This window comes from Crocuta crocuta, unplaced genomic scaffold (assembly GCF_008692635.1).
Source record: "Crocuta crocuta isolate KB4526 unplaced genomic scaffold, BGI_CrCroc_1.0 scaffold134, whole genome shotgun sequence".
In the NCBI taxonomy this organism is placed as follows: domain Eukaryota; kingdom Metazoa; phylum Chordata; class Mammalia; order Carnivora; family Hyaenidae; genus Crocuta; species Crocuta crocuta.
Genome location: NW_027530183.1, coordinates 5110276 through 5133667, shown reverse-complemented (window position 1 = coordinate 5133667; position 23392 = coordinate 5110276). Strand labels below are relative to the sequence as shown.

Genomic DNA, 23392 nt, shown 5'->3' with positions numbered 1-23392 from the left:
ATATGCAGAAAACTCTATCACAGGTTAGAATTAGGATTAAGGGTTAGAAAACCAGTGCTTATCAATCCTGAGTCCAATAGTCTGTATCATATACTTCTGGATAAGTTCACTTCCTACTACCTCAAAACTGGCACTCTCCTGACACTCCTGGCAACATCACAGCATAATCTCTGTATCTGAAAATTTTCAAATACTGCTAATAATTTAATATGCTGCTTAAGTCAATAATTAATGGTAAGGAGCAAACTCCAAACTTACAATGAGATGTTGATGGTAGGTGGTTATTAGACAAAATCATCAGTTATCTATGAATCTGCATAAACATAATACATATAATTCAAATTTGTGCATTGGCAGAATCATAAAATACTACATACGGACTTTTGGGTTTCTGCTCAAATAATTACAAATTAAATCACACAGGTCTGCGGTTGAGAAGCAGTTCTGAATGCAGCGAAATGGGAACTGATATTGAGGCCCCAATCTTCCTCGCCCCACACTCTTCCTGTTCTCAAGCAGTGGAATGTTAGAGCTGGCTCATAGTGGCTCTTGAGAAGCAACAGTTATATTTTTGGAATTTTATGTGCCAGTTGTTAAAACATAGCCATAATTAAAAATTAAGTTCTATAGGGGCGCCTGGTGGCTCAGTCGGTTAAGCGTCCAACTTTGGCTCAGGCCATGATCTCACAGTTCGTGGCGTGGGTTGGAGCCTTGCAACGGGCTCTGTGCTGACAGCCAGCTCAGAGCCTGGAGCCCGTTTCAGATTCTGTGTCTCCCTCTCTTCTCTGACCCTCCCCTGCTCGCTCGCTCTCTCTCTCAGAAATAAACAAAACGTTAAAAAAAATTAAGTTCTATAAATGTACAACTAAATAATTTTAAAAACAAGCTAAAAGTAAATACTCAAAAAACTCATCACTCAGTTATTTTCTATATTTTACCATTACCTGTACTCTTTTTTAATTTTTTAAAATGTTTGTTTATTTTTGCAAGAGAAGGGAGAGAGAGGAAGCATAGGCATGGGATGGGGTGGGGTGGGGGTGTGGAGGAGGGTCAGAGAGAGGGAGAAAGAGAATCCCAAGTAGGCTCCAAGCTGTTGGCACACAGCCCAATGCAAGGATTAATGTCACAAATCATGAGATCTTGACCTAAGCCAAAATCAAGACACTTAACCACCTGAGCCACCCAGGTGCCCCTATTGCCTGTACTCTTAAGGTACTTTACAGTGGGGTGGTTTTGTACATGTCTTCCCAATCAACATTCAGTAACACATTAGTTGCCTGAAACAGGTTACCATGGCAGTATTTACATCATGGAAATCAGTAAATCCAACATATTAGGACACCCCCCCCCCCAGACCCTGCTCTGATGTAAGAGTTATTACCATTTACCAGAACAACACTGCCTTAAAATTACAGGTCAGCTAATTATTTCTTAATAACTCTATCGACTAATATTTTATGAACCCAATTTAAAAGGTACTAAGAAAGAAGGAAAACATTATGTTTAAAAAGCTGACAACCTTAACATCTTTTGAAGGCACTTATTTTTTTCTAAACAATTCCTTCTGATATAAAAATGTCCCTAAATAGTGACACATGTGTAAATTTCTTTCGTATCTGCGAGTTGTACTCAGATTAACTGTGTTTTAAAATAAAATGCATGGTGGTGCTTGGGTGGCCATGACTCCTGAGGTCATGATCTCACAGTTGTGGGATGGAGCCCCGTATCGGGGCTCAGTGCTGACAGTGCAGAGCCTGCTTGTTATTCTCAGTCTCCCTCTCTCTCTCTGTCCCTTCCCTACTTGCTCCGGCATGCACATACACACACTCTCAAAAAAAAAAAAATAAACGTGAAAAAAATTTTAATAAAATGCATATTCAAAATTGTTATACACAAAACAGGATGAAATATACAACAGCACCAAGAAAAAATAAAAACTTCTTATTCGTGAGAAATTCATTGCATAAAACAAAAGTCAGTAATAGAAATACATGATTCTAGAAGGTAGCTATACTACCTGTGATGTCTGTGTCAGGAATGGGGGAGGGGTACGAGGACAATATGTCAGAGGGGAAAGAGATGGCATCCTGAGGGCTCTGGAGGCCAGAAAAGACAATGGCTTTTCTTCTACGATTATGATTTTGACATATTATTAGACGTGAGGAAAAACTGCAAGAATAGCTTAGGATAGTTCTATGGCATTTAAAAATAACCACCGGTTTTAACAGTGAAAGAACAGTAACAACATGCTTATTCAACTTACCCTTAAAATGTCGGTCTTCAACTGCAATTCTGTCGGTGGGGCTGAGTGCATTAACCCCAGGAGGGTGCCCATGTCATCCTCCCCGTTCGGGGAGAGCACCAACTGCTGGATCATCATGAGGGCATGCTGCCGGCACTGCGGGTACTTCACGATATTGTGTGCGCATCTCGCACCTCCAAATTCTCGGAAAATTCCTTGAAAGAGAAAAATGAACAACATGAGCTAACTTAAAACATTCTAAGACAAATTAGATGAATTAAAATTTGATCTTTTTGTAGGAAGAGTAACTCAAAAGAATGCAAATAAGATGCACCCACCCACTTCCCCTTTTAAATTACAACACAAAACTATACTGTAGGATGTCAGCAAAGGCATAAGCAAATTCTCTCTAGATGTCTTTAATGCAAGAATAATGCCCTAATATGTGGTCACCATGTTCAAATTCTCCAAATATAGAACATACAGAAATTTCACAGGTAGCCTCCAAAGGGACCCAATATTTTAATGTAAAGGCTTTAAGTTGAACAATAATGGAAATCAATTTGTGTAAAAAGCTTTCATATGAGCAGTAGCCCAAATAAATGAGATTTAAACTGAATGAGACATTCAAAATAGTAGCAAGAAAGGAGTGGAATAAATTATTTTACAATGAGAAAAATTGCAAGAAACCAAACTTTTCAGGTAAGTAAAGCACATAAACAAAAAAAGAAAAACTCTATAATAAAAAGCATCAGTTACTGTACTGCTCCAAAGACGTGTAGATTGATTTATTTAATCTTCATCCCCTACTATACAGATGAGGAAATGAGATACACAGACGTTAAGTAACGTGGCTAAGTGCACACAACTAGCAAGTGACAGAACAGGATTGATACCTAAAATAGCCCAGCGTTAAAGCTTTACGCTTTTAGAGTACCTGGTATATGCCACTATTATAACAGCTTATATCAAACAGTTTAGTATTATTTGTTTACATGTTTAGTCCCGATTAAACTTGGGATTTCCTTCTAGCCTGTATTTTAATAAATGTTTCCTGAGTGAAAAGATGTCCGTGTATTTTGCTGTAGTTGCCACTGTCCTCTCTACTTAAAGACTTTCTATTTGCAAGCTTTATAAGAAATATTTAAGTCATGTGCTGAGATTTAGCACATGGAAGGCCATGTATTTACTTCCAGGTAGCCAGTTAGTGCCCATTACATAATCATAATGGCTATTATTTTCTGAACACCTAACTGTGAGCAAAGCATTAAGTGCCCAAGATCACACGGTTAGTAATATCATTCTTAAATTACCTACTAAATTCATTCAACTCTGTCTTGGCATTTGCCAAAACTGTATTTAAGTAATGGTGTATAATTAAATGTTTACATCGTTTTCTTTAAGATGGTAACTCCTTCAGGGCAAGAATCATCTTTGCATCTCTAACACTTAGCATGGTGTCTGGGACACACAGTATACTTTAAAACTGTTGAATATTGAGTTCCTTTGCATACTCAGGCAAATAGACATGTGTGTGTTCACTGGTTGATTTATTCATTTGCTCACTCATTCATCCATTTGTGGCTTCCCATAATAGTTAAAATGCAATTCACATTCGTTGGCATGGCCCAAAATGCTCTCTATGATCTGAGTCCAGCCTATTCATCTCGATTCATCTCCCCAATACTAACTCATCTCAAATTGTATTGACATTGTTGCCTGAGAGATTTCTGATGTTTGCTAAAATTTCAAGTAATCTTTGTTAAGAGCAAGAGTGGCATTTTACCAACACAAATGTACTGTCACTGATGGGTAGAAAAGAACTGAAGAGAAGTTGAAGCCAAAGATAAAGATTTAATAAATCCATTTTACCTGGGAGAGGCAAGTTTTATTAGAGAATCACTTTTCAATATTTCCTTAAAGATGTAACATTACAATACTTTAAGTTGAATTAACAAAAACTTAAGAAAATCACCATAGGAAGCAGATATTTTGGAAAATATTTAAGTAAAGTCATTCAACTAAGAGTCTATAATAAATAAAAAAACAGAAACAGACTATTTCAAAAACAATATAAAAAGCAATAAAATAGAAGAAAACAGTTTGAATAAAGAATGTTACATATTTGTCAATATTTGTCTATCAATATAGACTTATAAAGGTTGGAAGTTTTGCATTTCTAGACAGGATGGAACCATCACTGAATCAACAGTTTCTGCTAGAAGTAACAGTGACATTTCAGAAGCAAGAATCCTTAGAGGAGACAAAATCAGAGAGAACCCTCTCCCGAAGCACTTGCTAGTAGCCTGTGTAGTCACCTGCATTTGTGTTTGATCCTTGAAGCAGCACTGTCAAGGTCTCCATAACCAACAAAGCCAGGTGTTTTTGGTCTTCAATTGAACTATTATTTCTTGAGTCCCCTAGGAATAAGGATCAAAGGTTCACATCACAGTTCTAAATTTTTCTTGATTCAGCTTTGTTTTGATCATTTAATTATTTTTTTAATAGTCACTTTTACCACTAATGCAACTAATATAATACAACATTTAAAAATGATACACATGTCTACCATCTACCAAAATAAAGTAAAAATCAGTGTTTACAGATTTTATTTTGGTGTGGCTAGAAAGTTACAGCTATTTAACAAATATTAAAAAGGAAAATGTCAATGCTGGGTGATATATGGAATTACTGAATCACTAGATCATTCAGCTGAAAATGATATAACATTATATGTTAACTGGAATTAAAATAAAAACTTTTAAAAAGGGGGGGGGAGAATGCCATAGTTAAATGTATTTTCCTCATAAAGGCTTTCTTAACCAAAGCAGTTAACAAGAGAATGCTAGATTTTAAGGAACCAAAAGAGAAAGAAAAGTTTATGAATAGTGCATATATTCAAACTGCATTAACTCAACATATTTAATGCTTAAGTGCCAGAAACTGCTATGCCTTTATCAAATTTATTAGAAAGAAGGAAAAATACCAAAATTAAGCTACCTAAATAACAATACATGTGTATATATATAATGTCACTAAAAAGATATAAATTTTGCTCTCTATAATTAGAAACATTTTGCGGCACCTAAACTTTCCAATTATTTCTAGGAGCTTTTTAAATTCCCTGTTAGAAGCAGAAAGTAGCAGACAAGAGTCATGTGCACTATAAATGTTTTCCTGAATTTTTACCTTAAATTCTTTCCCACTACAATGGCCCCTGCTCCTTCCCAATTCCCTAACAGAGGTTGAATGACAAGTTAACTGCGTGAAATATTTGCAAGGATATCACAATAATGCACATGAGTAATTCATTCAAATCTACAGCCAAATGAAAGGCAAAGCATGAATAGAACACCCTGCCCAAACTCCTTCGTCATAAAAAGTGAATGGAAAATGCTTTACCTTGTTTGTTTAGTGCCTGAGTTGGATCCTTCAAGAGAGCAGCATATTTGTGCAAAAGGTTTACCATGACCTCCAGAAGGCCCACCTCCCTGAACACATCTTTAAATATGTAGTCGTGTCGTGTAAACTTAAGAAGTGTCTTCATTGCAATAATGCTACAGTGGTAAGAAGAGCTAGATTTTAAGAGGATGCTAACACTAATGAGTTCTTTACAAGGAATATAATTCAAGCTAAAAACGACAAACTCCAGCATCTCAAAGTATTTGCTTTGTACTTCTGGGAGCTTAGAGATCTTTTCTGCAAACTGTGACAGTGTGTGCTGTGATTCCAGGATGAAATAATTGGCATTGTCAGCCATGTAAATATTTGTGATGGCATCAAGAATGATCTGGGCAAGGAAGTTGGTTTTTGCTTTTAAAAATGCATTCTGAAGAACTGCAAAGGCTTGGATGTTTCTCACACTGTGACCTAAAATGGAAAACAAGAACACAAAAGTAGGTGCTATGTGATATTTTAATCATGGCAAACTAATCTATTTAAATAGATCATGAATTGTAATATTTATCAACTATTTACGAAGAACACATCCTGTTTCCACAAAAAGTCTTAAATTACCCAGTAATTAGCTTCAGTCATTTAATTAAAAATAACAATACTGATTAAACTTTTAATGCCTCATTATGAATATTCCATTTCAAGAATAGTGTATGTTGGAACATTAGAGTGTACAAAGAATAAAGCATATTATGTAAGTCCAGGCTTCAGAGTTTGGAAATGTGCGAGGGTTTCACTTTTTATTATCTGTAAGAAAGACCTTGTCTGTAGGGACAGTTTCCTCTCAAGAAAAGACTTCTCGCCTGAAGCAGGAGGCCAGGGAACAGCAAGAACCCAGGCAGGAAAACAGGGGGTTGAAAATTCTCTATGTTCCAGTTTTCCCTTTTTAATTCCTTCATACACTAGAACGTTGGTAAATTTTAACTTGAAAATTGATTTTGTTTTCAAGCTAGAAGTGCAATTTCTTTACATATATGTTTGTTAAAGCAATTTATGGCTAGCTACTAGCTATATTTTTAAACATCTGATTTTCAAACATACCAGCTTAAAAAAATCTGTATACATAGCTCTTGTGAGACAAATTGGTAAAAATAAATGATATAGAAATTAGCACAGAAAGTACATGAAGCACCTGTAAACAACTGTTTGCCTCTAAAAACTGTCCCCAGGTTCACAACTATTAGAAGTACAGGTAATTTGTAAACTGACCAAAAAATTAACATAGTGCCCAGAAATTAACATACGGCCTTGTAGAAAAAGCTGAATTTTAGAAGGAAGATAAACACAGAACTAGGAAAACTAATCCTGGCTTGGACATCCTTCAAAAAATGAAAAGTATTGGAAGATTCAATATTGTTAAGAAGTCAATTCTTCCCAAGTGGATCTACATTCAATGTATTCCCAATCAAGTCTCAATCTCAGGTCTTTTTTTTATGTTTTCAAAAATTGCCACGATGATTAAATTTACATGGAGTTCAAAGGATATAGGATGGCCAAAGTAATTTTGAAAAAGAAAATCAGACAACTTGAAATGACTCTAAGACTTACTTTAAAGATACAGTAAAAAAAAAAAAAAAATAACAGTAATCAAGGAGTTACAGTTTTGGCTTAAGGACAGACACAATGATAATGGAGCAGAATTGAAAAAGAATCCCAGATATATGTTTATACATGGTCTTTTCTTCCTTTACTTTTATTTTGAGAGAGAGGGAGAGAGAGGCAGAGAGGACAAGAGAGAATCCCAACCAGGCTCTGTGCCATTTTGTGCAGAACTCCACATGGGGCTTGATCTCACAAACCATGAGATCATGACCTGAGCCAAAACCAAGAGGCTCGGGTGCTTAACCGACTGACTGAATCTGAGCCACCCAGGCATCCCTATATATGGTCTTTTCAACAAAAGGTCTGAGATATCCATATGGGAAGAAAAAAAAACCTTATTTCCCATCATATACAAATATTAACTTAAAATTTATCACAGACATTAATATAAGAATCAAAACATGAATCTCCTAGAAGAAAGCACAAATTTTAGAGAATTTTGGTTAACATTTTTTTCAATATGAGGTAAAACCTACAAAATATTTTTTTGATGTTTATTTATTTTTGAGAGAGAGAGAGAGAGAGGAGAGCATGTATGCACGGCTGGGGGGGAGGGACAGAAAGAGTAAGACAGAGGATCCTAAGCAGGCTCTAGGCTCTGAGATGACAGCGAAGAACCCGACGTGAGGCTCAAACTCAGGAACTGTTGAGCTCATGACCTGAACTAAAGTTGGACACTTAACCAACTGAGCCACCCAAGTGCCTCCCTACGAACTATTTTTAAAATGAAAAACAGGACTTCATCAAAATTAAAAGTTCCATTCTTCAAAGAAGCTATTAAGAAAAGAAGTCAAGTTAAGACCAGGAATACATACTATAACATATAAAATATGTATCTTATAAAGGATTTATCCAGAATATCTACAGAAATCTTAAAATCCCAATGAAATGAACAATCCTATCAAACATTGGGCACAGAGATCTGAACCAAAGTAGAGATACAGAATGGCAAATGACACATTAAAGGATGCTCAAAGTCATTTAGAAAAATGCGAATTAAAAAACACAACTAGAGGGGTGCCTGGGTGGCTCAGTTGGTTAAGCATCTGACTTCAGCTCATGTCATGATCTCACGGGTCATGGGTTCGAGCCCTGCGTCGGGATCTGTACTGACAGCTCAGAGCTTGGAGCCTGCTTCACATTCTGTGTCTCCCTCTCTCTGACCCTCCCCTGCTCACACTGGTTCTCTCTTTCTCTCTCTCAGAAATAAATAAAACTTTAAAAAAGTTTTTAAAAAGAACACGACTAGATACTACTACATACGCACTAGATTAATCTAAATTAAAAAGACTAACACTGGAGCGCCTGGGTGGCTCAGTCATTTAAATGTCTGACTGCAGCTCAGGTCATGATCTCACAGTTTGTCAGTTCAAGACCCACATCGGGTTCTGTGCTGACAGCTCAGAGCCTGGAGCCTGCTTCAGATTCTGTGTCTCCCTCCCCTTCTGCCCCTCCCCTGCTCTCTCTCTCTCTCTCTCTCAAATAAATAAAAATATTAAAAATGTTTTTAAATAAAAAAAATAAAAAGACTAACACCATTAAGTGTTGCTGAGAATGTAAAGCAAACTGCTAGTGTGTGAGTGCAAAATGGGACAGTTACTTTAGAAAACAGTTCGGCAGTTTCTCATAACGTTAAATATATGTTTAACATATGACCCAGCAATTGTACTGCTTGGTTATTTACCCCAAAGAAATGAAAATATATGTCCCCACAAAGACTTGCTTCGTATAAATGTTCACAGTAACTTTATTCATGATAGTTAAATAAATGCTGCTGTCAATTGGTGAATGGGTAAACAAACTCCGAGATATCCAAATGAAATACTATCCAAAAAGATAGATGTCTTTTTGGAAATACTATCCATATTATCACATGTCTTCAGATACATGTGATAATATGGATGAGTCATATGAAAGAAGCAAGATACAAAAAAGTACATACTGTAGGACTCCAGTTTATGAAATTCTAGAAAGGGTGAAACCAAAGGAGGTCAGTGGTTGCTAGCAAGCTGGTGGGAAAGCAGGGACTGAATGGAAAGGGAAACAAGTAAATTTTTAGAAGGATGAGAATATTCCATCACATGATTATGGTGGTGATTGCATAATCATACATGTTTATGAAAACTCATCAAATTTGATGCTAAAAATGGATTTTAATATATGCAAATTATGCCTCAATACTACTGACCAGAGCAAAAGGACATTCCATATTCTCTTTATGTGAATAGAGCTATCTCCTTTACTCTACACAATAACCTAAAAAGCAGGCCATAGGAAATAGCTATCTTTTGACTTATAAGTGAAATTCAAAATGATCTACCTTGATCCATTCATTTTATAGAATATTATATTAATTTTTCTGAAGAAGAAAGTGATATTTAAAAAGGTTAGATGATTCACAATCGATCACCTGAATTCTGACTCTTAGGTCACCGTCCTTCTAGTTAACCTCGCTTTCGTTGACATTATGTCACTGGGTTCTCACAGTTAACCCTGCAAGGTTATATATTTTACTATCCCTGTTACAGGTGGGACAATATAAGGCAAACATATGAGAAAGATTAATTTTGCTGTATTAATTCTCTCATTACAAAATTATACTACTATAACTAGCTATTATGCCAGTCAGTATCATGATCAGATTGATTAACCAAATGAAACAATAATCAAGTTTAAAACAGGAAGAACACTGTGAGCTATTTTTAAATTAATTCAAAGAAACAGTTGTAGAATAATCAAACTACAGACTGTAAATTAGAAATTTTTTGAGAGTCCTATTTTTTTGTAATATTAAATAAAATGAAATGTTGAACTACTCAGTAAGATAAGTCTGGATTTCTAATTATTGCACAGAGATTTCACTTGAAAAGTTCTGTACAACCTACGGACTGACAGTAGAAGTCACTGTAGGAAAAGTCAACAGAATTTTCTCCAGCAAATTAATTTTAGGACTTTCTCATATATTCATTTATTCTAACTGAAGAAAAAAATTATAACCACTGACTTCTATGTCATAAAATACATAGACAGCATCCTGTGGAATTTAAATAATCACATATGTTGAAATTTCCTGGCTAAATATTATACCCAAATATCATAACCATATTGAATATTTAGTGACAACAGCAGGAAAGAAACTATGAGAGGCCCTCAGGCTTTTTAGATTCCATCATAACAGTTAGTATGCATTAAAAATAAATTAACAGTAAAACTAGTTTGTACTCTTATGTAACTAAATGTTATTAACTAAACAAGGTTTCTTAGTAAAAGAATCATTAGGAGTCAAAGTTAGGAAATCTGAACTGTAAAATTTTTTCTCTGACCCAAAAGAACTTCTTTTTACTTACATTTATTCAGTTTTACAATATAAGCATTTGCACCTTATGCTTTCTATTTATATCTTATATCGAGATAAACTGGCTATCAGTGCGTTACTCAAGTTCCAACCATGTAAACTGGAAAAACTTTAGCATGCCAGCATTCCAAAAGGCATGTTCTGACTGTTAAGTCGTTTGAACGTTAAGATGAAATATTAAGATGTAAATTTCATTGGTTGATGTTATAATATTTTCATTATAGATATATATATTTGAAGTATTTCATCTGCTAAAGACTGTAACCTAATGAAAAACAGCATATTACCTTCATTCATGTAACATAAAGAGAAATCAAAGTCAAACTAATTTATTCTGTCTCTATTTCTCTGAGTGGCTCAGAACAGGGGGAGGGGGGAAAAAAAAAAAAGACTCACCTTTGCCTGCAGGCTGAGGTACTGCAAATCCAGGCAACAGAAAGGGTGCCCCTGTGGTAATACCAGCTGGTTTTAGTTCACTGACACCATAGGTTGTTAGGGAAGTTATCAGATTAACCAGATCTTTCAAGGCATCTTTGGATTCTGCTTCTTTTGCTTGTTCCAACCTAGGAAAAGTATGGTTTAGTAAATAATTTTTCTCTCTTGTTGTAGTCTCAAATTTAATACAGAAAGAAATTTCAATTGGTATATGCAATAATGTATAAAGCATTCCAAGAGGTTTCACTGTACAAGTTTTCCTATATAAAAACATACTGATTTTTTAAATCTATAAATTTTATTATAAGACATTACACCATAATGAAAAAAAATTATATCAAATAGTCTAAAGACCTCATATATAAGTGCTGATTTTACATTTAACACTGTTATTTTAGGTAGGTCACTTTAGTCTTTGTTAGAAAGTATCTACAAAATAAAGGAATTAGATAAAATCTCTCTTAAGTTTCCTAATGCTCTAAGGTTATAAAGTTTCACTGTTTACAACCAAAAACCTTATTAACCATTTCTTTCAAAAGACATTTTCTCAGTTAACTTTTAAAAATTAATTTCTTGGAAAGAATTTTAAGTCTTTAGCTGTATTCATTAATTCAGGTACTCATTAGAATACATTTAAATAAAGTTCTGAGAGTCTAACAATTTTTTTAAATAATAGTTCTTTAAAAGAACATTTCAAATCATGGAATTATCTCTCGATTATGGCTTAAGAACACAAAATGGGGTGAAAAACTATCTTTTTTAAAGAGTAAAATTTACTGGGTCTTCCTCCCTAATAGAACTAATCATTCTTTATTAAAATAATGCTGGAGAGAGGGGCCTGGGTGGCTCATTCCGTTAAGCATCTGAGTCTTGATTTCAGCTCAGGTCAGGATCTCATGGTACATGGAAAATGGCCCCACCTCTAGCTCTGTGCTAACAGCATGGAGTCTGCTTAGGATTCTCTCTCCCTCTCTTTCTGGCCCTCCCCCCTTTCTCTCTCTCTCTCTCAAAATAAATAAACTTAAAAAAAGAAATTAAAGCTGGAGAATACACAAAAAGTAGAAAAGAAGAAGTATGCTCAGCCTCATTACTCAGGCACTTTTAATCTGATACGGTTTATGGACTTTACTGTAAATGGTCTTAATAATAGTTATTTTTATACCATACAAAGAATTTTCTAACCTGTTTTTTTTTCCCATTTACCAGTGTTANAACCAACCATAAATTTGGGGTGGGGGGGAGGGCAGCCAGCCGAAATCAGAATACAGAAGCATTAATATGCATAAAATTTTGTCGAGAAGATTTAGAATTAGATGTTCAGAATAAACATAAGAGAAATTATTGTGTCAAAGAGTACTGACATTTTTGAAGCTCTTGATAATACCTGATCAACCTGCATCCTCAGAGGATTACACCAATTAACACCCTGTTGTAATGTGAAATGCTTATTTCGTCAACTTTTATGTCCTCCTTTGTAAATCAGGATAAATATGAAAAATTCTCTTCTGGGGAGTTGCCTACTAGTACTGGCAACTAGGTTAAACTGGTGTCAGATCTAAGGAGTTTACAAAATAGTACTGGTTTACAACAAGTCAAATGATTTACAAGTAAGTAAAGAGCCAGAACAACTAGTGAGGCATGAGCATTTTCTTCCTAATAAAATTGCAACCAGCCATTTTCCCAGGATATGCAGGAAACATTTGGGGTGGAAAAGGGGGCTGGTGAAACATTTTGTTTTATGTATACATTTAAGGTTTCATTCAATCTAGATTCTATTCTTGTTATTAACTACATTAATAAACCATTGGCATAGTAAGAAATCCTAAAAATATAACTACACAAGAAGAGTTTATATTTTATGAAGATATTCATTAGTTCATCTAAGCTCTTTTTCCTCAGCTACTAAAGAGTAGATACACTGTCACACCTAACCACTGATTCCACCAAGTTTGTAGCCTGCATTTGCCAGTTTAACTCACTTTTTGTACTCTGTTGACAGAACAGGAATAAAAAGAAGTGAATAAAGTCATGGGGACAAAGTATACATTAAATAAATCATTAATTCCTTTTTTTCTATAACCCCAAACCACACTGTTCCCATTGATGAAAAAGACTGAGTAGACATTTAAAATATATTCAACTGTAGGATTTTACCTAAGCAAGAGATCACAAAGGAAATTATATCCTTGCCATATCCGAAAATCATCCAAAAGAGTTTGGGAAACATCACTGGAATCTTTGAGGAAACAAGAAAGCCCAGCAAACATTTCAACAATTTCTAGGGGAGACAGGTCATCTGATTGCTGCATATTCTGAACACATGTAGATAAACATTCTTTTTCTGTAAGAAAAAAGAAGGAAATACATATTATTTATGTCAATTGCTTGAAAAAATCTGTATTCTTAACTTGTTTAACGAAATGTTAAATGAAACACTAAGTATTAATGTATCTATGAAATACTGTAAGAAAAACGTTACACATTCTAAAAGTAAATATAATATTTAAATTCATTGGGAAAGCTCTGCCTCTAAGTAGTAAACAAAGGGTAACACAGAAAGTGTTGAAAAATAGTTGACATTTATCTAGTTTTATATCATATTTGGATACTTTTCATTAAACAATGCTGGCAAATGATTATTTCTGATCTTTTATATTAGTATAGTCAAAGAAAGGGGGAAAACCCCCTATCTTCTATGTTTAAAAATAAAAATCCAATAACTCATTTAAAAGCTCAAATTAGAGTGAATATGGACCAGTGAGATACAGAAATACTTTGGAAATAAAATTTTTAAAATTATGCCTGCACTACCTATTACTCGTTTAAAGCATAGTTGTACCTTATCACTGACTTTAGGGACTGAAGGCTTTTCTCTTATCTTTAACGAAATTTACTTATCTAAAGAAACCCTGTGTCATATAACAAAAGCTAAAAAGATTTACCACAGAAATGGAGGCAAGAAACGCTTAAAGACTGATTGATGTTAGATGAGTAAAAAAGTTGTATTAAAAATTATTTGGAAAGATTTTCAGGAAAAAAATATGTAATAACTATTTGAGATGCTACACGGTCTTCTATTTAGAGATTTTAAAGGGTAGCTGACACTTATACAGACTTTTAACAGAATGGACAATTTCTCCTTAGTGCAAATAAAGAATCTAATTTCATTTATGCTACATTGGACAGATACTTATCTATTTATGAAATATCTTCAGAAAGGCTTTTAAACTATAAGCATCTCAAAAACAATTTTTTTTCAGTAGAAGAGTAGGAAAGAATAGGCTGACACAGAACTTACGTTATGCTTAAACATTTACACAACAATGAAATTATTTCAATTCTGTAGATATCCATTGTTTGGAATACATAAAAATTTCTCACATTTCAAATGCCTCGTAAACAAAAAAAATTTTTTTTTTCTCCTGGAAAACATAGTTTTGAATTTAAAACAGAACCTTTAGAGAAGTGAGAGATAAAAAGCAATCTGTCATCATATGAAGAAGAGAAAAGTGGAAGAGACTTAGAGCACCTAGAATGAACACAAAGAAATATTCACCGTGAATATACTTCACTACATTGACACTGAGACCGTGACGGGATATGGTCATGAGCACTTCTCCAGCACTCTTCCTCCAAGGCAGGTTGTAGGGAGGGCACCAAGAGGTTATTGCACTGAATAAAAGCTGGAGATCATCTTTCTGAGCCAGCTCCTCCGCGGGAGAAACAAAACTGCAGAGTTTCACTAAGATCTAAAAAACACAAAACAAATCTGTATTTAAATAAATGAATGGTTGGGTAAAGGGAGGAGCTAGAAAAGCACTACACCTGATTATTAAAAATCCTGAGAGTTCAGGGTTAGCATTAAGTGGTATCATTAAAGCCACAATGATGGGTACTCTACCTCAGGCAACATTTAAAAAGACATCTATAATTTAGAAGTGTGTTACGGTAAGACAGTAAGCCAGCCCTACTTTTATCAGCTTATTGAAAAAAAAAAAAAAAAAAGAAGGAAAGAAGGGGCGCCTGGGTGGCTCAGTACGTTAAGCGTCTGACTTCAGCTCAGGTCATGATCTCACGCTTCGTGGGTTCGGGTCCTGCATGGGGCTCTGTGCTGATAGCTAGCTCAGAGCCTGGAGCCTGCTTCAGATCCTGTGTCTCCCTCTCTCTCTGACCCTCCCCTCCTCATGCTGTCTCGCTCTCTCTCTCTCTCTTTCTCAAATAAATAAGTAAATAAAATAAAAAAATTAAGAAAAAAAAGGAAAGATAAACTTCTGTGGATCCTTTCCTTTCTTCTCCATGGTATTTTTGCACACTGACTCTGAAATGGAATAAATCAATAGTAACTTTCAAGGTCAACATTTTAGTTTTCTAATTTGGCCCTTCAGTTTGTCATAGGCAAGATGCAAGTTTCTTTTTTAAAAAGGACAGTTTTAGGGAGGTAAGAAAGTAAAAACAGGTCTTTAAAAGTATTTTCAAATTGTTCCAATGTCCAATACAAGTAGAATGGAGTATGACAATAATAAAATCATCTTAATTCAGAAGTATCTTTCAATTATGTCTAGTAGGCAAAAATCTTCTAAGGCCTGGCTTTCACAGAATATTCAAAACTTCTTAAACTTTGGGATGAGGACTTACTCCTTAACTACGATTTGCAGAATACACATTACACAAGTGCTCAAAGCACTAAGAGCCACTACTTGCAGAATTGCTCTCAACGGATTTTTTCTTTTAATCTTGACTCAGCTTCAGGAAAAGTGAACTTTTCTTCTCCATGCCAAAATTCCTCATCTAAAAATTTTAAATATGTATACTATGAATAATATAACTATAATTTATGTAAATATTATTCTCTTGAAATCTTATTCTCATGAAATTTGAGTGTTTTACTATCTATGGGGAAACTGCTAAATAGAAAAAAAAATATTTAAAATATGTTTTGTCTGAGGAAGCTAAGTTTTACCTTTCCTGTTTCCTTCAATGCAAAAATTTACTTCAGTACAAGGACTTTCTAATCCATAGCTGCCAAATTCTCAGGATGGGGGGGAAAAAGGACGAAGAAAGATTTCAGAGAAGTAATATATTTACAGAATTCGTAAATCGAGGCATTCTACCCTCCGCCCCACAACACACACACACACACACACACACACACACACACACACGCCTGGAGAAATTACTGGATACTGACTTAACATGTGTAATAGGTATTATCTTTTTCCATATGTGTCAAATGCAACAACAAAAAAGATAATATGGAAAAAGAGTCAATTGCAGCATAAATATCTATGCTCAGAAAGATGTATTATTAATTATGTGACTACAGAGATGGATGCCATTAGAGATGGCATCTAATCTGTAACATAAAAGCAAATCCAAATATAATACTTTTTTCCAAATGAAATGTTTGTTCTCACAAATGAACTTATATTTAATTCCTTAAATTTGTTGACTCTTAAAATAACTAGTTCTTAATCTTTAGAGGCAAAAGGATTCTCAGAAATAATCCCATGTAATCCTTTCATTTTATGGAATAGAAAACCAGAGAGTCTATATCTCATTTCTCTTCTCCAATATACTAACCATACCTATTTGCAGGGACTCTGTCATTAAGTACAGCCAAGTGTGGCAGAGAAATAACTGGCCATATCAACACACACACACAAAAACAAATAAAACAAAAATCTAAACAAAAAAACCAAAAAACCGAATGCCTACATGAAGCAGTACCAATTGCTCAGATCCCAGGATATCATCTGTCACATAAGATAAACACAGGGATTACATCTATCATAAACAATATGTGTTCTGAAAACATTTAATAAGTTCATCTCCACTGGTGTTCGAGACAAAATGATGATAGCAGTGTCTAGGTGGTGATGAGAAACTAAAACAAGGAAGTGATGCACTGCAGGAGACTGGACTAGGCAGTGGGAAGGGCCAGGCTCCCATTCCTGCCACACATCTGCTATGGATCACAGCTTCCCCTATTGGTTTCTGTAACTGTATCTATTTTTAATTTTTTAAAATGTTTTTATTTTTTAGAGAGAAAGAGAAACAGAGCACAGTGGGGGAGGGGCACAGAGAGAGGCAAACACAGAATCTGAAGCAGGCTCCAGGCTCTGAGCCATCATTGCAGAGCCTGACACAGGGCTCAAACTCCTGAACTGCAAGATCATGACCTGAACTGAGGTCGGACACTTAACAGACTGAGCCACCCAGGTGCCCCTAGTTTCTGTAACTTTAAATGCAGACTTCCATTCTTTTAAATTCTCTTTGACATTCCTTTTGGCCTTAACATTCAATGGTTCCAATATGCTAAAATGAATCCCACATTTAGTTGGAAACACCCACTGCATTCAGATACAGAAAACATTTTTTAAGTTTTAGAAGAAATCTTTGCTATACTTATTTCGTATTAAATACATAAAAGTCAGCTTACATTTATTGTCTAACATATTAATTTGTTCTTTAGAATGGCTTTATTACTCTAATAAGCAAAGACTAGCCCACTACATTCATTAGCACTGTCTTAAGCAGCTACAGTTCCTATGGGATTTACTCCTTTGTTTATTCCTATTGCTTTTCTCATCCAATCTAATTCAGGACTCAGATAAACCTAAGTTCTAATCCTATTTCTGTTATTTGCTCTCATCATCGTTTAGAAAAACAAAACCTCTGAAGTCATGGGTTGTCTCGCAAGTTATAGGAGATAACGTTTTTTACCTAACCACTAGCAAGAAGTATCTAAGAAGTCCAATGTTCAATAAATATTTGTTGAATTAGTTCTTTATTGATATTCCTGTCTTTTCCTTTCTAAACCTGCTTCTCTCCAGTCCTTTCATTGCTCACATGTCCACAGAGCGCTGTGGCAAAGACCCCAGAGAGGGGTACTGTGAGACGCACTCATCATGGCACCCGGCTCCACCTTACCTATTGCAGAGCCACTGCTCTCTGTTCTCCCTGCTACTCTCACAGACGGTGATGGCAGTGGTGGTAAGAGCAGCCATCACAGGAACTTGTAGTTCATGTCCACCACATCCTGGGCACAGCACCATCGCCCTGTGTATCATTTCATTTAATCCTCACAAAAACCCTTTGGGTAGGTTTCATTTATCTTTACTGTAGAGTTAAGAAATCTGCATCTTAAGTTATATACTTTCAGAGAACCGGATTCAAAGAGGTGTGGGGTTTTTTTGTTAACTGAGGTAAAAACACATAACACAAAACTTATCACCTTAATCATTTTTGAGTACAGTAGTTTCATTACATGCAAGTTGTTGTACAAAAGATCTTTAGAACATTTTCATCTTGCAAATCTGAAACTCTATACCTAGTGAACAACAACTTCTTGTTACCCCACTTTCCAGCTCCTGGGAAATGGCATTCTACTTGCTAAGAGTTTGAGCATTTTAGATACACACGAGTATAATGATGCAGTATCTGTCCTCTTCTATCAAATGTGATTTTAAAATACGTGGCTNATGAACACTGGGTGTTATATGCAAACCAATTTGACAATAAACTATTTGTAAAAAAAAAAAAAAAAATACTTGGCTCAGTTAGTTGAGTGTCTGACTTCAGCTCAGGTCACGATCTCAAGGTTTGTGAGTTTGAGCGCCACACTGGGCTCTGTGCTGACAGCTGGGAGCCTGCAGTCTGCTTCAGATTCTGTGTCTCCCTCTCTCTGTCCCTCCCCCACTCACATTCTGTGTGTGTGTCTGTCTCTCAAAATACATGAACATTAAAAAATTTCTTAAATACTGTATTAGTCCCATGGACAGACTATATTCCAAATGTCTGTAGTTTGTCTTGAAAATTTTGTCCCATGAAGGATATCAAAATGATGGAGATATTTCTAGGCTAACTAACAAAGGTCTATTTGAACCTTGGTTAACCACCAGTGGTATTAAAAGCTTGAACAGGGGCAACAGTCGTAAAAAAAGGATTTTACAAGCAGTGAGCAGAGGGGGTGGCAGCAGTCACTAAAATAAACTGCCTTTTACAAGTTAAAGATTTATAGGCTAGGAATCCTATATTTAGACAGCAACAAACAAAATCTCTTACAAGAAGTATTACCCCAAATTTAATATGATAGTCAATAAAAGCTTCTCTTGCTTAGTAGTTCACTTTAGAGATTGTATTGTTGTATCAAAGGTAACCTTAATAGTTGAATCGCTTCAGAGAAATAAACTTGTTAATGCCTTGTTCCATTATTCCTCAAAAGAAATGTTCAGATTCAAGAAATGTGACAACTATGAGATAAAGTCAGTACTAAAGAGTATGGAATGCCATAAAAAATGGAATAGGCAGAACATCTCATTAAGGAGTGCACCTGTTTCACTTTAAATAGCTTGGCAAACAGCACCTTCCATACCTGTACAAAAACTTTCTGGAGCAGTCCACGACGTTCTGCTAGAGGTAGCTCATTCTGTGCACCTCCAACTGCCTCAGGCACATGTGGAAGGTCAAAAAACAGATATAAACATTTAACCAGGGTGGAAGGCACTGACATCGTTGTCATGCAGTCCACAGTTTTCTGGAAAACAAACCAATAAATAAGTGAGTAGGGAGATAGACATAATTGACACAGCTAAGTAAGTTCACAAATTATAAGCCAGAAAATTATATATCAAAATAACTTTTTAAATGCCTGAAAAATTAAAAAATGATGCCATGTGGACAAATATTTATTTTCTACTTGGACAAATTTCCTTTAATCAGATATTGAGATGGCACTCCTGGGTGGCTCAGTGGTTAGGTATCCAACTCTTGATTTTGGCTCAAGTCATGATCTCAGCATGGTGAGACAGAGCCCACATCACACCCATCCCTGCTGCCTGGCATGGGCATGGAACCTGTATCCAGTTCTCTCTCTCTCTTCCTCTGCCCTCCCCAGCTCACACATGTGCTCTTGCTCTTTCTCTCTCCTAAAAAAAAAAATATAGATATAGATATAGATATATACACATATATATGTATGTGTGTGTGTGTGTGTGTGTGTGTGTATTGAGATGTGTTTGTTATTTATTAGGTTTGTTATTTTTTAAGAGGCAGCATGTTCCAAGAAAATAAACTTTGGGATTTAGAAAAAAGAAACTTAACCATAAACTTGGACACACTAACTTTGCTGGACCTTACTTTCCTCTTCTATAAAATAAATATAATATTAATAGGTCCCAGAGTTAATGTAAGCATTATAATAACAAATCAAAGATACAATAAACACTAAGTTATATATTAGTAGTTGCTTGCTATCACTTTTATTCTTATTAAACATTCTTGGGGCTGGAAGGACACTTGAGGGATACAGCCAACAACGAAAAATCTCCATATTATTTTCAACGATTTCTAGAGGAAGAAAGTCTACCTTCTTATGGTGAACACTTCCAGTCTCAAGAAGTATGCTATCATAACTGCCATATTATTTCATGATCCAGTTTGGAATAAAAAGTTTTACCACACTGGAGATCAACAGGCTGGCATCATCTATATTTAGTTTATTAACTTTTTCATCAAGCATTTACTGAATATATAGGTGTGTCTGGCAGAGTGGTGGGACCTGAGCAGGAAATGACAAAGCACTCCTGCCCTTCAGAAGAATGTGGTCTACTAGCAGAAGCAGGTTCATCAATAGCTATGAAAAAGGAATGATCAATACTGCCAGGAATGAAGAGGAAGAGTATAGAAATTAAGAGGGGAAAGATCACCTGAAGATACACGGGAGTTGAACTATACAATACAGTATGTTTCAGGAACCTGAGTCCAAAACTGTTAACTCCTAAATGCCACAATAATAATGTCTAATCTTTAATGAGTATCAGTTATAAAAGCATAAGGCTGAGCATTTTAATTATCTCATCTATTCTTCCATCAACCTTATAAGGTAGTTTCTATTATTATATGATCCTTACTTTATACATGAAGCAATCGAGGCTCATCCCTGAGATACCCTGCCTTAAGTTAAAGAGCTGGTTGAGTGATCCACAAGTGTATATGCCTAGGGACCTATATTTGCATATGTTTTCCCGCTCTGGTGTGACTTTTATTTTGCTGGTTTTGGAGAACCAGGGAAGTGTTACAAAGCAGTGATGGAACCAGATTTCAGAAAATTAGCTGGTAATTAGGAAACTAATACAGAAAACGATATGAGAGATGGAGCCTGAACTAATGCAGTAGCAGAGTGATGGTGAGGATAGAGGACCTAATGAACAATCCCTTGCATGATATGGTCTCTTTCTAAACATCCAGTAACATTTTCTGCCTCTAAATATTTCAAAAACCCTTTGCTGTTCCCACTAGGATTGATTATTTCTAGATACTCCATGTCTCTATATATCTGATGCTCAGTGTAAATATTTGCCCATGTCTGAAACTTTAATTCCTCATCTTTCCTTCTTACTTCACCTACAAAATTTATAACTCTCACATTTCTATTTTCATAGCAATACATACATCCCATGACTGCATTTTATAGTACGGTCATTCATTCTATCTCTGTCATCTATATGTTCATTCAGGATATATTTTAGTCATCTCTGTATCTCACTGCTATCAACAGAAAATGGCATATAAAGATAAAAGCTCAAAATATAGTGCACTAAATTTTCACTTAAAATGCATCTTTTTGGGGGCACCTGGGTGGCTCAGTTGGTTAAGTGTCCGACTTTGGCTCAAGTCATGATCTCACAGTGTGTGGGTTCGCGCCCCACGTCGGGTTCTGTGCTGACAGCCAGCTCAGAGCCTTGAGCCTGTTGCAGATTCTGTGTCTCCCTCTCTCTGTGACCCTCCCCTGCTCCTGCTCTCTCTCTAATAAAAAAAAAAAAAAATTTAAAAAATTTAAAAAGATGCATCTTTTTCTAGTTAGATTGTTACTAGCTTTCCCTTTCCATTAGGCAAATTGGTATGATTTTTCATTTTCATTTTATAACAGAGTATAAGTATAACCTGGTATCCAAACTGATAATTGGCAACATCTGTAATTCTTTAAAAAGTGATTAGGTTAAAAGGTCACCTAGGTAGATCAGTCGATTGAGCATCTGACTCTTGTTTTCGGCTCAGATCATTATCTCAGGGTTGTGGGACTGAGCCCTGAGTCAGACTCCGCGCTGAGTGTGAAGCCTGCTTAAGATNGGCTTAATTTTATATTGAGGAATTTCATAGAGTATCAGCAGTCGTTCTGTAGAAAATCAGAGACATATAGAGACTGGCAATAGATTGGTTTTGAATACAACTTATTATTATTATATTATTATTATTTTGTCAGAGCATATGCTCTATGTGTATCTTTAAAAAAAGGTTATTCCTTTTGAAGTTCAAAAAAAAAAAAAAAGATTCTCTCTCTCTCTTCCTTTCCTCCCTGCCCCGCTTGCAACCTTTGTCTCTCTCTAAAAAAAAGTTTTTTTAAAAATGATTAGGTTAATCCACATTTACTGACTTTCTAGCATGTGTCAGATATCCTGGTAGGACACAGTTTCTGTTCACACCTGAGAAAGACAGCAACTACAGAAAACAGGAATAAGACTTAGAACTATCACAATTAAAAATGATTATTTTCCATGCTATTTTAAAACAAACCAAATTTTGGTACAGTAATATGGAGACATTTATAGCTAGCATCATTGGCAAATAGAATAACAATTTTGATAGTTTTTTGGTATGGTCACAGATACATGGAAACAGTTGGCCACTTTAGGACTATCTGAAGGTTACTTAGGATAAATAAACATCTCCATTTGCCCAGGATTTAGGAGTTGTCTGGGATGTGGGGCTTCTGGGCTAAAATCTGGCAAGTCCCAAGTACATCAGAGCAAACTGGTCAGATTCCTTTTGTGATGTTAAGAAACAAACAAACATCAACCAGCAAACAAAAAAGGGAAACATTATTCTAAGGGGGAAAAAAAGTCTAAGTGCTACTACTTTAGGCTAGTGACTAGTTTCAGGATACGGTTACTAAGAGATACACATTGTTTCTGCTGTACCCCATCACTGTAGTATGAGTCATGTCACACCCACCTCTGTAAATTCCATTATTAAATGATGGGAGTTGTTTGAATCATAATTTAAGTAAGAACCATTCTCAAGACTGGTACTAACTTTGATAGGTAATTCTACTCTGAATTTTATAAGGCTGAATAACATCTTTTTTTTTTTTTAAATGGTTATTTATTTTTGAGAGAGAGAAGGAACACATGCACACGAGTTGAGGAGGGGTAGGGAGAGAGGGAGAGAGAATCCCAGGCAGGCTCTCCACTGTCAGCGAAAGGCCCAATGCAGGGCTCCATCCCACGAATTATGAGGTCATG

The 23392-nt window shown here is 35.5% G+C and overlaps 1 protein-coding gene across 5 annotated transcripts in view; it reads right to left on the bottom strand.

Annotated features, from left to right (window-relative positions):
* The window catches only part of WDFY3 (WD repeat and FYVE domain containing 3), a 229970-nt gene that overhangs the window by 128117 nt on the left and 78461 nt on the right, over window positions 1-23392 (bottom strand). For all 5 annotated transcript variants that reach the window (XM_077765173.1, XM_077765175.1, XM_077765174.1 and 2 more), the window contains exons 5-11: window positions 19465-19626; window positions 14647-14839; window positions 13245-13431; window positions 11052-11218; window positions 5645-6112; window positions 4561-4662; window positions 2264-2457 (exon numbers count right to left, since the gene is read on the bottom strand). In XM_077765173.1, the coding sequence (XP_077621299.1) occupies window positions 2264-2457; window positions 4561-4662; window positions 5645-6112; window positions 11052-11218; window positions 13245-13431; window positions 14647-14839; window positions 19465-19626 (1473 nt within the window). The remainder of the gene's footprint in view (window positions 1-2263; window positions 2458-4560; window positions 4663-5644; window positions 6113-11051; window positions 11219-13244; window positions 13432-14646; window positions 14840-19464; window positions 19627-23392) is intronic.